This window comes from Lithobates pipiens, unplaced genomic scaffold (genome assembly GCF_037356315.1).
Source record: "Lithobates pipiens isolate NorthernLeopardFrog02 unplaced genomic scaffold, aLitPip1_a1.2 Scaffold_25, whole genome shotgun sequence".
NCBI classification, from domain to species: Eukaryota; Metazoa; Chordata; class Amphibia; order Anura; family Ranidae; genus Lithobates; species Lithobates pipiens.
In genome coordinates, this window is record NW_027507787.1 from 171,723,115 (window position 1) to 171,738,272 (window position 15,158).

A 15,158-nucleotide genomic window follows, 5' to 3' on the forward strand; every position below is an offset into this window, starting at 1 on the left:
GCAGTCTGGCGTACTAAGTATTTCGGAATTTCCGTAATTCTGTCCGTCATACTTTGGTTTCAGCGGACAATCCGCTCGTGAGTAGGCTAGTTCGACGGACTAAGAATGGCGCATGCTCAGAAAGGATTTACACGGCGGAAGGGTGCATTGCTGTGTATTGGACTTCCTATTTCTAGTCCCGTCGTATGTGCTGTACACGTCATCGCGCAAGCTTTCGACGGACTGTTTGTGCATCCGTGTGTGGTCAAGTCCGTTCATTCGAAAGTATGACGGACTGTCCGTCGGATTGTATGACGGACTAAGTAGGCCATACAGTCCGTCCGTGTGTACGTGGCTTAAGACTTTTTCAAGCTCTACCACTTTGTTTGGCCAGGTTGTTTATTAATTTTCACTGCAGTGGGTATTCAGCCTGTGAGGTGATAATTGTAAGCTAAGGGGATGCCAGGAGGTAATAGTTCTTGCGTTATTACAATGGTCACTCCTTTTGAAAAGTGTCAGCACGTACCATAACCTATATCTAGTACCCTCAAAAAAAGCTTGCTAAAGTGTGTGCATAGGTAAATGGATTATTAATCTTTTGCTAATAACATGTAAAGTTATTAAGAATATCAAATGGCCCACTAGAACATAATGACTGATTATTTATTCTCTCAGAGTTATATATGATAACTATAATGATATGATAACTTTATTATATATGATAGAGAGGTGTATAATAATTGACTTTTACTACACAGACAAGCAAAATAAACATAATAACCAACACTCTCATCAAGAAACCAGTGAAATGTCTTAACAAAGGAGTCAGCGCTCGATCTTCAACCATAAAGAAAAAAAGTCATCTCAAAGGTACTTCCATGTATGTTCATGCTATATTATAGTACAGTGTTCTCCAAACTGCAGCCCGTTGCTTGCTTTTATCAGGCCCTTGAGGCATAATTCTTTCCACTGACACCAACGATGGGGCATAATTCCTTCCACTGACACCCACGTAATTCCTTCCACTGACACCAATGATGGGGCATAATTCCTTCCACTGACACCAACGTAATTCCTTCCACTGACACAGACAATGGGGCATAATTTCTTCCACTGACACCAACGTAATTCCTTCCACTGACACCAACGTAATTCCTTCCACTGACACCGGCAATGGAGTATAATTCCTTCCACTGACACCAACGATGGGGCATAATTCCTTCCACTGACACCGACAATGGGGCACTATTCCTCCCACTGGAACCAACTTACACCCCCCAATACCAAAGATCGGGCATTGTTCATGGCCGCTGGGCCCCCTAAAGTCTGAAGGACAGAAAACTGGGCATGGCTTTAAAAACTTTGGAGTCCCCTGTTTTTGTAGAACTAAAGGCAAAACTTTTTTTTTCCATTTTGTGTAGAGTGAGGGGAGGCTATATGCCAATTTTTTGCCAACTGTGTCCGATTGGGGAGATTTGATTTCACTTTTGGTCTCACAGTCAACACACAAAGTGAGAGGAAATCCCTCCAAACTGAAGGAATCCCTGGTTGTCAGCAGGGTCACCAAAACTAGTGTCCCTGTTGGAAGATATCCCTTATATTCTTATTCTGATGATAACCCCAAATTCTGGATTTTCTTTCACTTTCTCAGTGATAAACAGAACAAATAGAGAGGTTTGAATCTTCCTAATGAGGACACAGACAGCAAGAAAAACTTGACAGGCCGTCTAATTCCTCTCCACTCTATCCAAAACAAAAAGTTTGACTATAGTTCTACTTCAATTGTTTAAATAAGGATAAACTATGACAATGTATATTATTAAAATCATTTTTCTTGTGCGATTTTTAATTGGGTCTCTTCCAGTTGTCTTTCAGCTCTACCAGACACCTGGTACCTTCATCTGCACACAGGGAATGTACAGTGGTCATGTACATATGTATTTCAGTTTTATGTAGATATTACTAGATTAGATCACCTCCAGGCTTTATAGAGATTAATTGAACTACCACAAATTGTTTAGTACTAAGGCTAGGTTAACAGTGCTGAAATCAGATTTTGATCCGACTTTCAGTGCAATTATGTAGTTGTTTGGATGCTACTTGGATGTGGTTTGCCTATTCTGTTAAGCCAAAATTATCAAGCATCCAATTATGTGAAGAAGCTTCCTTTTCTAAATTCCTCTCTGAGGGATTGGATGTTGAATGTGATCACATGTTCACTTTTACTGATTGTGAAGTAAATCAAGCCCAGTGTGCACAGTTCTTTTCACTTTTCTTCATTCCTCACCACACCACTCTGCTGTCAAGGGCACAGAAGAAAATGTTCTGGGTATGGAGAGCATGTCACTAATTCCCCTTCCTCTCATGAGACAGTGCTGGTGATTGGCCCCAAGTGTCTCTTGGAGACAAGGAGAGAGTAGTCTTGATCAGAGCAACTTAGACAGTATGTTCTTTATTTACTCCTGGTTAGGATTGAGCCAATGATTCCGACCTATCTTTGGATGTTAAGGCATTCAGACAAAAGCCAGAACTTTAGCCAATTCGGCCTCCTGTTTGGCAGGAGCTGAAAACGATATACATATAGATGCAATGTTTCTACCACTCCTATATAAGACAGCATCCAACTCTCACTGGTTGCTAAGGAATCTGTGGATGCTGGCACCCAAGACATCCCTAGAAACCAAAAGATGTCCTTCATTGTAAATCCATCATTAATCACAATGCCAAAAGAAAAAAAAAGCAGCCGATTGCACATGACCGATCTCAATGGCACATGTACACAAATACCATTTGGTTAATGGTGTCACCACTATCCCTGCCCCTTCCCTTATATAGCTGATGACCACACTAGAAGCTGTTGTTTGGCTACATGTACCCTTGGGATCAGTCAATGCACAGGTGGCGGGCATTATGATTGATTTACAAGGGACTTTTTGGGAATTTATATTTTTTAAAGTACTTCTAGGTTACACCGTTTTTTTCTATGAATGAGTAGGGATATTATGTACCTCGTACTCCTCCACATGAGGGGGGCAGTATCTGATGTGCCTTTTATTATTAATTTAAAAAGCTTCCAGATTCCCATAAGTCTATTGCCGGCAGATCCCCACAACCACTGGCCAGGGTTGTCGGGATGAGGCCCTTGTCCTCATCAACATGGGGACAAGGTAGCAAGGAACCTCCCCCATGTTCAGGGCATGTGGCCTGGTATGGTTCAGGGTGGGGTAGCGCATGTTTGCCCCCTTCTCCTCGGCAGCCAGGCTGTAAATTTGGATTAAAGGATCTGGTATGGATTTGTAGGGGGACCTGATGCTTTTTTTGTTTTTGCGTGGAGTTCTCCCCAAAATCTCTGATGTACTACATCAAAAATCACATTTACAAAGAAAATAAATTATACCATATAACTTACTGGCAAATGATATTCATTGCCAGCTTCTTTTTGTAAAAATAAAAAAAGAGCACACTAGTCCCTCCAAAGGGCCTCCAAAACACATAGCAGACCCTTGGAGAGCTGTTTTCTTTGACAGCTTTTTTTTTTATTTTTTTTTAATGTCATGTAATTTGTGCTAATTGAAAAAAAATTTTGCTGCAGCACTTTCTGTACACCATAAAAATGTGCTCTTTCACAGGTAGGATTAAGGCATTTGATTTAAAGAAACTGGACATTTTTAATGGCAAATAGAGGACAAATTGCCACATGAATTTTAATTTTTTTTTGCTTGGAACATGGACAGTGTCTGCATTCCTCAGACATTTTTTTGACATCACTTGCCTATTAGCAAAAATGGGAAAATTCGGCTTCCATTTATCTCAAAGAGGCTTGGCATCCGAACTTCTTTGAAGTTCGCCTACCTTGCTCTGCTCAATCTGAACCCAGGGCAATTTGGCTCATCACTACTCTTAGTAGTAGACCTGAGTGGCAGGAGAATGAAAGAAAAGTGAGTATGTGTTACTGCTGAATATTGTTCCAAAATAAATCACATTTTATTCTGAAGCAGCTTTTTGTACCGTTCCACTGTTTATTTTCCTTCTTTTTTTTTTTTATCAAGGCGAAGCAGAAGGGATAAGGAAGCGCACTACAAGAAAGTCCTTTCCAGACACCTGGCTGTTTGACTTGGTGCTAGTGGGGTAAGTACTGTATGCTTTAGAGCAGTGGTCTCCAAACTGTGGCCCAAGGGCCGAATGCAGCCCATTGCTAGCCTTTATCTGGTCCTTGGGGCACTAGTCCTTCCATTGACATCAACAGTAGGGCATAATTCCTCCAACAAGAAGGGAAGAATTTTCTTAAAAAGGTTTAATATACATTCATAGTCAAATGGCAACTCACATTTGAGAAGTTTAAAATAGGCATAAGTGTAGTCCCAGCAACAGGGGTATCATCAGTGCAGTCAGTCCCTCTTTCTTCCAATGGAGGTGCACTGTGTCATCATTTTAAACACTGCAGGATGGTGCTCTGCCGGTGTTCTGGCATATAGCGTCCGGCCATCAGATACTGTCCACCTCGTACTGCGCAGGTGCAGCGCTTGTGCAGTACGGAGCAAAAAGAGCTTCAGAAAATCTCAGAAGATGAACGGCGCCATCCAAGTGGATATAGGGCTGCCGATATTAGAGGGCCCCTCGTGGGCTCGCTTCGTTCGCCACGCTTCGGGCATGGCCTCGCTGCGCTCGGCTCTTTTTATTCTAACTCTATGTACACTTGGATAGTGGGAATAGAACCTGGACTCACGGCACAGGCGCCGTTCATCTTCGGCTATTTTCGGAATCTGTGTGTGCTGTGTACTGCGCATGCACAGTACACAGAGGACACTATCTGATGGGGGACACAATATGATAGGACACCAGCCGCAGTGGAGTGTGTATGGACACAAGGTCTGGAGTGCAAGCTGGTATTCAGGCAAAGGAGGATGATGTCACTGGTAGTGCGACGCATTTCTTGAGCGCGCAGGCCGAGAATGACGTGACGGCCACCCTCCGTCTTCAAAGCTGATTGACAGGGACTGTGTCGAGTAGTAAATATGAGGAAGGAAGGGGAAGTGGCCAATATACGTAATGCACCGTGATTGTGTGCATCACATAGAAACAAAAGCACTGAGCATAAAGGCCCATACACACGATCAGACTTTTTGACAACAAACATGCAAATTAGCTGTTTTGGAGCAACATCCGACCGTGTGTACGCTCCATCAGACAAACTTTTTTGGTTTTCATCGGACTTTTGTCGGCTGTGCGAACGGACAAACTTTCTGGTAACAAAAGTCCGATGGAGCAAAGTCTGATCGTGTGTACAGAAAACCATAGGACTTTTGTACAAAGTACAAACAGGCATGCTCAAAACCAATGCAAAAGATCACACAACAATACAGAAGTTGACCAAAGGTGGCGCTAAAGAGCAGAAAAAACATATGATTTGGTAAAAGTTGGCTGAAAAAGTCCGGCTGTGTGTATGCAATACAAGTTCAGGGCCGACGCCCTTTGTACAAAAATCCAAGGGAAAGTTTGTACAAAGTCCTATCGTGTGTATGAGGCTTTACAAACATAACTGAATGTTATTAATAAAAAATGCACATGATCATGGTGCATTACGTACATTGGCCACTATTCCTCTTCCTTCTCCATATTTACCACTTGACACAGTCCCTGTCAATCAGCTTTGAAGAAGGAACGCGGCCGTCACGTCAAATCATGTAAACATCAAAACATGAGAGAAAAATCTAATTTTTTCTAAGAATTGTCCTTATATAAAGTGCTAGTTGTGTATATATATGGATAACTGCAACCATGTGCCTCAAGGCTGGGCGCTGTAACATGCACAGGTATAGATCATATGAACATCCAAATATGAGAGAAACAAAATGTAACAAACAAAATGTAATTTCTTCTAAGAATCGTCCTTAATGGTCTGGGTGAGTGAGCATGATCTATGCCTTCACAATGATGTGAATATCCATATAATTTAGTGACTATGTCCCTTTCTTCATGTGTCACCTGTGCTCCCTGGCCTCTCACCTTATATATACTTTAACCACTTTAGCTCCAGGAGAATTTACCCCCTTCCTGGCTGGGCCATTTTTTGCGATATGGCAATGCGCCACTTTAACTGACAATTGCAAGGTTGTGCGACAATTCACCAACACAAAATTGACATCCTTTTTTCCACAAATAGAGCTTTCTTTTGGTGGTATTTGATCCCCTCTGTAGTGTTTTTTTTTTTTGGCGTTATAAACACAGACATCCCAACCTGCAATAACTAATTTCAGAAAGGTGGGCGTGGCATAAACCGCGCTACATATTGCGCGTGACTTAAATGGGGTGTGGTTTTATAGAGTCTGAGATTTACAGAGTGCCGAATATAGTAATGTTAAATAGGGAATGTACAGTATGGAGTGTACAGCGGTGGGTAGTATGTGCAGGATGGTGTCAGTAGGGCAGTGGATGGTGTCAGTAGTTCTTTATTTTTATTACTACTTTTTTTATTATTATTATTATTTTTTGCAATTTATTTTTTTATTTTTAGTTTTTCACAATGATTGGGGGTTTCTTTAACCACTTGAGGTCCGCGCTATACCCGAATGAGATTTTAGGGGTCTAAGCAGACCCCTGACATCTCTTCTTTGAGACAGAGAAAGAGGCTGAGGACACAGATTCCTCAGTCCCTTTCTCAGCATTGAAGATGAATGGACAGAAGACAGCGGCTCCTGTCCATTCATAAACTGAGAATAACATACAAGTTACTCTGCTCATTTTTCACAGGAGCGATCTCCCTTACTGTGTCCAATTCAGAAATTAAGAAAAGGAAGGGGCCGGTAAATGCTCTCCATCCTGACAGATCCCCACATCCGGTGGGAGAGGAGAGGAGGGAAGCCAGGGTGGAGAAGGAGGAGAACAGGGGGGTGAAGGACACGGAGGGGAGCCGTAGAAGAACAGGGGGGTAGAAGGACACGGAGGGGGACTGGAGGAGGAGGATACAGGGAACAGTCGGGGATGATCATGCAGCAGGAAGGACAGCTGTGATCACCGATCTCTCTGTATAGCTTTTTAGCTGACAGCCGTGGGAGGGAGAGAAGGAGAAGCGGATGTTGGCTATACAGGGAGATCGGTGTTTACAGCTGTCCCTCCTGCTGCACCGACCACTTGCAGATGTTCTGGAGCTACCCCCGATATTCGGGAGGCTCCCGCACCTCAAAGGGAGACCTGGGATGTCTGTAAACAAAAGAGATAGACAATTTTGAAAAAAAAAAAAAGTTTTTTACGGTTTTCTATAATAAACATCCCCCACATTTTTGTTTGTAGGAACACACAATCTGTCTACTGTCCCCTAACAGAACAGGGATTTGTGTGTTTACACACACAAATCCCAACTCTCGCTCTTGTGCCCGCAATCATGGGTGGCCGGTGGTGATTGGGCCCCCCAGGCAGCCATGCAGGTCCCCCCGCTGCTATGGCTCTTAAAGGGGCAGACGCACCTATACGGCGGTTTGCCATTCTTCCACCGTATATGTATGTGAGGCGGTCGGGAAGTGGTTAAATCAGCATAGCATCGTATCCCTCGGAGATGGTGTATTGGCATTGACTCGCCTCTAAGGGTCCTCTGTTTAGATGTTTCCGATTCTCTGCATATGGTTGTAAATGTGCTGGATTTCCTACAGGGCGGTCCTCTCCAGTGGGCTCCCAGACAAAATGTAGATGAAGAAAGAGGAAAAGCATTTATTAAAACCAAAACAGCATTAACTCACATTTAAAAAGCCGATAAACCCTTTCTTCGGCCACTAGCAGAGGTTAAAAGTGCCCCACTAGTGGCTGAAAAGCACCGCTATAACAGCATCATAATATAATATCACTACCACCCACACCGCCCCAGTTTGAAAGGGGTCTAAGTGCTCCATAAATACATTTATTTTTATTATGAAAAAAATCTAAGCACTTTTTTAAATTAGAATCTCATATAAAATACATTCTCTAAACCTGACATTCCATGAAATAAACATAGGTCTATATATAGTCCACAAAATGACAATGCTCTTTATAAACCTTTCAAAAGGGACAGTTTACTGTCCTTCAGACTTTAGGAGGACCGGATTGTGACCAGTGGGGGTAGAAAATGTCCCAGGCCCAGCATCAGTGAGAATAAACATTGGTGTTGGTAGTCAGCTACATAGCGTCTGGACTATGATATTATTTAACCACTTCATCCCTGTAAGGATTTACCCACTTCCTGACCCGGACATTTTTTGCGATATGGCACTGCGTCGCTTTAATTGCGTGGGCGTTGCGACGCTGTACCCAAACAAAATTGATGTCCTTTTTTTCCCCACAAATAAAGCTTTCTTTTAGTGGTATGTGATCACGTCTGCTGTTTTTTGCAATATAAACAAAAAAAAGCTTCTATTCAAAAAAAAAAAAAGTTTTACTTTCTGCTATAAAACATTTCCAAAAATAAAAATAAAAAAAATGAATTCATCAGTTTAGGCCGATATTTATTCTGCTGCATATTTTTGGTAAAAAAATTACAATAAATGTATATTGATTGGTTTGCGCAAAAGTTATCGGGGGATAGATTTGTGGCATTTTTATTTATTTTTTATTATATGTAATTACTATATATGTGCTAGCACCTTGATTTTCTTTGGTTTCCTTTTCAGAGGTAGGGCAGCTTCACATTTTTGTAATTTTTTATTTTTTTTATTGGTTTCCCTTTCAGAGGTGGTTTTATTCACTTAAAGGGACAGCCTTTAACACAGCTGCTCTTGCTTAGGGATCTTACTGAACTGCGCAAAGAAGTGGAAGGTGACGTTTTGATCCATGAATCGGAAACGTACTTTAATTAAGTAAAAACAAACTTCACCATGATTTTCATCCACAGGCTGCCATGAGTCTAGTTGGTGTAAACCCTGCAATGTAGCTTCTCGTGCAATCTCTCATGACCTTCTTCTTTCATCCATCAGACACCACTGGGAGAACACAGTTCCTGGTTCTCCAGGAGAGGAACTGTCTGAATTGTTCACATGCTGTAGGTAGCCTGGTAGTTTCACAGCCCTGTGCAGAACAGCTTCTCCACACACCAAGCAACCTTCTTATAATTCCTATAAGTGTATATAATGCATCCCATAATCCCTTATCTCTATTTCGTATATGGTCTGGTTCAAACATACCCTTCTTTTTCCTATAGCCCAGAAGGCCACACGACGCTAAACTTGACTGCACCAGACAGTATCACCAAATGGGAGACGAGCGCCGTGTGCCTTGGAAATTCTGGTATTGGGCAGATCAGAAATGTTGGGCTCGTCACCTTCCAGCCTTACTTCATTGAATTAATTATACCTTACTCTGTGGTACAAGAAGAGACATTTCAAATCGAAGCCCAGGTCTTCAGCTATGAGAAGAATTGTATTCTGGTAATTCTAATTATTAGTCAATAATATCTAAATGGATGACACTAAGTTTGCTAAAGTACTATGGGGTCAATCCAAGAAAGATTACCGCAGAGCCCCCCCCCCCCCAATGCATCCCATATGTTAAGGGCATGTGGCCTGGTATGGTTCGGGGGGGGGGGCGCTTGCTCGTCTCCCTGTTTCTGGCTTGCCAGGCTGCATGCTCGGATAATGTCTGGTAAGGATTTTGAGGGCGGGGGGGCACTGCATTTTTTTTTTTATTTGGCATGGGGTTCCCCTAAAAATCCATACCAGATCCAAAGGGCTTGGTATAGATTGGGGGGGGGGGGGGGCATTCTGTTGTTTTAGAGAATTTTTACTTGCCACTGCCAGCATGTTTTTTTTTTTACATTCAGTCATCCATTGGCAGGAACCCAGAGTGGTCGGCTTTCCGGCCTGCTCCTTAACAGCCAGCTACTGTGCAATGAATTACCACTTGACAATATGCTGTAATTAACATATTACTGTTATTTTACCACATGACACATTTACCACCAAATTCTTAGCAAATTGAACATTTGTTTCTGCATGCATTATTTTACCACATTTTTTTCCGTAGTTATTTAATTCTTAGTGAATTGACCCCTATGTATCATAAACAACTTTTTAAATAAAATACTGGTTACTGCTGAATTCCAGGAATTCAGGCACTTTCTAAAATGTGCTGTCTTAAAATGGGTTGGGTTCAGCAGGGTGCATGCTGCCTCTTGAACTTCTCTTTTCTTTACCACTAACAGTTTTAATGAGCGCCAGTAGTATAGCTATTCCCATACTCCTGGTGTTCTTGGAGGGAGGTTGCTTTCTCAAACAGCAGTAGCTCTGCCCACCCCTTCCCTCTACTGTCCATTCACAGAAATCTTTGTATTTTGTGAATGGGTTTATATACTACAATATACTTTGTGATTGAACAGGAGTAGGAGAGGGGCTACATGTGACTGCAGCTTCTGGAGCTGAAACCAGAAGGTCCAGCGTCAGAGAATGGGAATTGTTGTAAAAGCTGTGCTCCTGGCTCTCAGTAAGAATGTATATTGTTAATGAAAGCGATAAATCCACGAGGTGACATGCATCTCATTGGACTTAGCCTATTGTAACCCAACACATATTATAAAGCGGCTCTCTCCTTCCCTTCCAGCCATTTCGGGATCTTCTCAGCTGCACACGATGTGCGGGAGGAGAGAGTGACTTGTGGGGCAGAGACAGAGGTGCCCAGGTCCGACCGGGGGGGTTGAGGATATGTATTAGGGGTGCTTTGTTTTGGGTTAGAAATGACTTGTACTAGAACTAGAAGGATGGGGCAGATTTGAAGTTTAACCCCCAGCACAATTCCTCTCCCCTCTCAAAGCACTCCCTAGCACATATCCTCTACCCCCCAATCAAAGATCCCATCCCAGCTCCATCCAACACCCCGATCCCATGCCGACTCCATCCAACACCCCAATCCCATCCTGGCTCCAGCCAACACCCTGATCCCACTCCGGCTCAATCCACCCCCCTTGATCCCATCTCAGCTCAATCCACCACCCCGATCCCATTCTGGCTCCAATCCCAGCTCCATAAACCACCTCCCCCTTCCCATCCCGGCTCCATCCATTCCCCAATCCCGTCCTGGCTCCATTCAACACCCTGATCCCATCCCAGCTCAATTCACCACCCCGATCCCATCCCTGCTCCATCCCCCACTTATCCAACCCCCCTCCCCACCCCAGCTCCATCCACCTCCCCCTTCCCATCCCAGCTCAATCCACCACCCCGATACCATCCCGATACTATCCCCCACTTATCCAATTCCGGCTCCATCCACCACCCCATCCCATCTCCATCCGCTCCCCTGATCCCATCTCGACTCCTTCAATTCCCCTGATCCCAACCCGGCTCCATCCATTCCCCCCATCTCCACCTGGCTCCATCCATTACCCGGAATCCCTATCCGGCTCCATCCATTCCCCCGATCCCAACCCGGCTCCATCCATTCCCCCCATCTCCACCTGGCTCCATCCATTCCCCGATCCCAATCCGGCTCCATCCATTCCCCCGATCCCAACCCGGCTCCATCCATTCCTATGATCCCAACCGGGCTCCATCCATCCCTGGATCCTATTCCAGCTCCATCCAACCCCCCATCTCATTCTGGCTCTATCCATTTCCCCAATCCTATCCTGGCTCCATCCACCCCCCTGTTCCCATTCCAGCTCCACCCCCCCATTCCATTCCGGCTCTATCTAACACCCCAATCTCATGCCAGCTCCATTCACTGTGGCAGGTTAAGGGGGGAGATCCACACTGATGCACTAGCCTGCTTAGTGCCGGGGGGTTACACCATGTTTTACCGCACCAGGTGACACCAACCCTAGTGATGCCACTGGGCTTCACATCTGCTTACTGAACACAGGGGTTCAGCCACTCAGCACGGGCGCCATTCAGGGAATGCTTTGCATTTTCTGAATGAATGTAAAGCATTCTCTGATTGGATAAGGTGTTGATTATGACATCACCACTCCACCTCCACTCCAAAATACAAAGCATTCTCGAATGATACCCGTGCCAAGCTGCTGACCTCCTGAATTTAGCAGGCTAGCCACTCAGTATGGGACCTGAAAGCAAGTGGAGATCACTGAAGTTGCGGTGATTACAGACTCCAGGGCCATCAGCCAGGTATAGTATATACAAAATTACAATTAAAATACCCAAGCCTGGAACAATAAAAAAAAAAAAAAAATGCCAGCCTTTGTTGCATATCAGCACAGCTGATTTAATGCAGCCTCTTTGCAACCATCCTCTGTCTACATGCATGCATCCTAGCAACTGCAACACATAAGTTATTAGGGTTTGTTTCTTGATGGCAACATCAACATGTCTGTGCAATGTGTGCATAGATCAGTGTTTCTCAACTCTAGTCCTCAAGGCACCCCAACAGGTCATGTTTTCAGGATTTCCCTCAACTGAAACGGCTGTGGTAATTACTAAGGCGGTGAAACTGATCAAATCACCTGTGCAAAATAATGGAGAGCCTGAAAACATGACCTGTTGGGGCACCTTGAGGAGTGGAGTTGACAAACATTGGCTAGATGCTTGTAGTTCCCAAAAAAGGTTGTAACAGAGCGGCAACATAGAAGAACAGAGGTCAGGGGCTTAGCACAGTCACCCTATTGCAGTCAGCTTATAAAAATCTCCCTTTGATAGCCTCACCTTTATATTAAGGCTGGAATGTTCATTAAGTCCAGGGGGGTTAACAGAGGGCAATACTTACTTTTTTTTCTTGTTCTCAAGCAACTAGTGCTGTTGACCACTTTCATTCCAGCCCCAGAAAATGTGGGGGGTTTCTCAGTTTTCTCATGTACATGGTGATGCCATAGTGTGACAGAGGTGCAGGGAACCATTATTCCCTGTTCACTCAGCCCATTTATGCACCAAGAGTCATGACCTGCAAGTAGCATCTGTCATTACTTCTGGGTAGTGCAGGAGTAAACTGGGAACACTAGTTCCCCGCATCTCTGCATGGGTGCAATGAACAGTGCATGTACAGTGCCTTGAAAAAGTATTCACACCCCTTTACATTTTTCACATTTTGTCATATTACAACCAAATGTATTTTATTGGGATTTTATGTGATAGACCAACACAAAGTGGCACATAATTGTGAAGTGGAAGGAAAACGATAAATGGTTTTCAAAATGTTTTACAAATGAAAAACTTAAAAGTGTGGCATGCATTTGTATTCAGCCCCCATAGTCAATACTTTGTAGAACCACCTTTCACTGCAATTACAGCTGTAAGTCTTTTTGGGGATGTCTCTACCAGCTTTACACATCTAGAGAGTGAAATTTTTGCCGAATTCTTCTTTGTAAAATAGCTCAAGCTCTGTCAGATTGGATGGAGAGCGTCTGTGAACAGCAATTTCCAAGTCTTGCCAAGGATTCCCAATTGGATTTAGGTCTGGACTTTGACTGGGCCATTCTAACGCATGAATATGCTTTGATCTAAACCATTCCATTGTAGCTCTGACTGTATGTTTTGGGTCATTATCCTGGTGGACGGTGAAACTCCGCCCCAGTCTCAAGTCTTTTGCAGACTCTAACGGGTTTACTTCTAAGATTTCCCTGTATTTGGCTCCATTCATCTTCCCATCAACTCTGACCAGCTTCCCTGTCCCTGCTGAAGAAAAACACCCCCCACAACATGATGCGGCCACCACCATGTTTCAAGGTGGGGATGGTGTGTTCAGGGTGATGTGCAATGTTAGTTTTCCGCCACACACCATGAGCCTCTTGGCTGCTTCTCTGATTAATGCTCTCCTTGCCTGGTCTTTCAGCTTACAGTAGATGGACGGCCATGCCTTGGTAGGTTTGCAGTTGTGCCATACTCTTTTCATTATCTGATAATGGATTGAACAGTGCTCCGTGAGATGTTCAAAGCTTGGGATATTTTTTTATAACCTAACCCTGCTTTAAACTGCTCCATGACTTTACCCCTGACCTGTCTGGTGTGTTTTTTGGCCTAAATTATGCTGTTTGTTCACCCAGGTTCTCTAACAAGCCTCTGAGGTCCTTACAGAACAGCTGTATTTATACTGAGATTAAATTACACACAGGTGGACCCTATTTACTAGTTAGGTAACCTCTGAATTGGTTCCACTAGACTTTAATTAAGGTTATCAAAGTGAAGGGGGCTGATAACAAATGCACGCCACACTTTTCATATGTTTATTTGTAAAAAAAAAATATAAAACCATTTATCATTTTCCTTCCACTTCACAATTATGTGCCACTTTGTGTTGGTCTATCACATAAAATCCCAATAAAATACATTTACGTTTTTGTTTGTAGCATGACAAATTGTGGAAAATTTAAAGGAGTGTGAATACTTTTTCAAGGCACTTTATTAGCCTAACATTTCTCAACTTTTATTTAGTCCCGACACCCTTTAAAACGTGCAAAATCACAGGGCACCTTAGTCCTGAAGTGTATTTACTGGTCTGGAGGACACTGACATATGCACTGTATGATGATGTCCCCTTCTTTATGGCATAATATGAGACAGTTCTCACTTCATATCACAGCCTATTATATTGTAATTAGGAACATCTTAATGCAAGGGCCTGCCTGGGCACTGCCAGGTGTAGGGGAGGCCCCTGCACCCCCTCCCCCTCCCCTCTCCTGCACTTCACAGGGGTTAAGGAAAACATCCCAAGGTGGAGCATTTATTGCTTGTTTAGGCGGGATGTGTACTGCTCAGATGACGTGGGATGAACAAGAAAGGACAGTGGGGATCGGAGAAGTATACATCCCATCCACACAAGCAGAAGCAGTGGTAAGATTGCTACTGGATCTATGGGGCTGCTGGGGTGGGCTGCCCCCCCCCCAGAGTCCAGCTGTACCCCACAAAAGCCCTCCACCACTCTTGATGCTGTGCCAGCAGTCTCTTATCCCTGCACAGTACACAGCTTGAGCAAAGCGCTAAGAGCTCCTTATTCCCATCTGATTCCATTACACATAGCTACAATCTGTACAGTGTAGAGCAGGCTACTGCAATTGAGCTGCCGTTCTGACCATGGATTTTCACAGGTAAGAACTAAACACAGTAGCCAGCTATACTGTATACTGTGCAGATCCTGGCCACAGTATGTGTAAGTGAATCAAATTTCAACCCAGTGTGTGCTGCGGGGGGAGCAAGAGATCTTAGTGCTCATGTTCAGGCTGTGTGCAGTGCAGAGATAAGAGACAGAGTTTTGCCAAGGAAACTATCAGCAGTGAC

At 43.8% G+C, this 15,158-nt stretch overlaps 1 protein-coding gene across 3 annotated transcripts in view; it reads left to right on the forward strand.

Annotated features, from left to right (window-relative positions):
• The window catches only part of LOC143930661 (alpha-2-macroglobulin-like), a 268,790-nt gene that overhangs the window by 148,388 nt on the left and 105,244 nt on the right, over positions 1–15,158 (forward strand). For all 3 annotated transcript variants that reach the window (XM_077455159.1, XM_077455160.1, XM_077455161.1), the window contains 3 exons: positions 738–849; positions 4,029–4,107; positions 9,146–9,371. In XM_077455159.1, the coding sequence (XP_077311285.1) occupies positions 738–849; positions 4,029–4,107; positions 9,146–9,371 (417 nt within the window). The remainder of the gene's footprint in view (positions 1–737; positions 850–4,028; positions 4,108–9,145; positions 9,372–15,158) is intronic.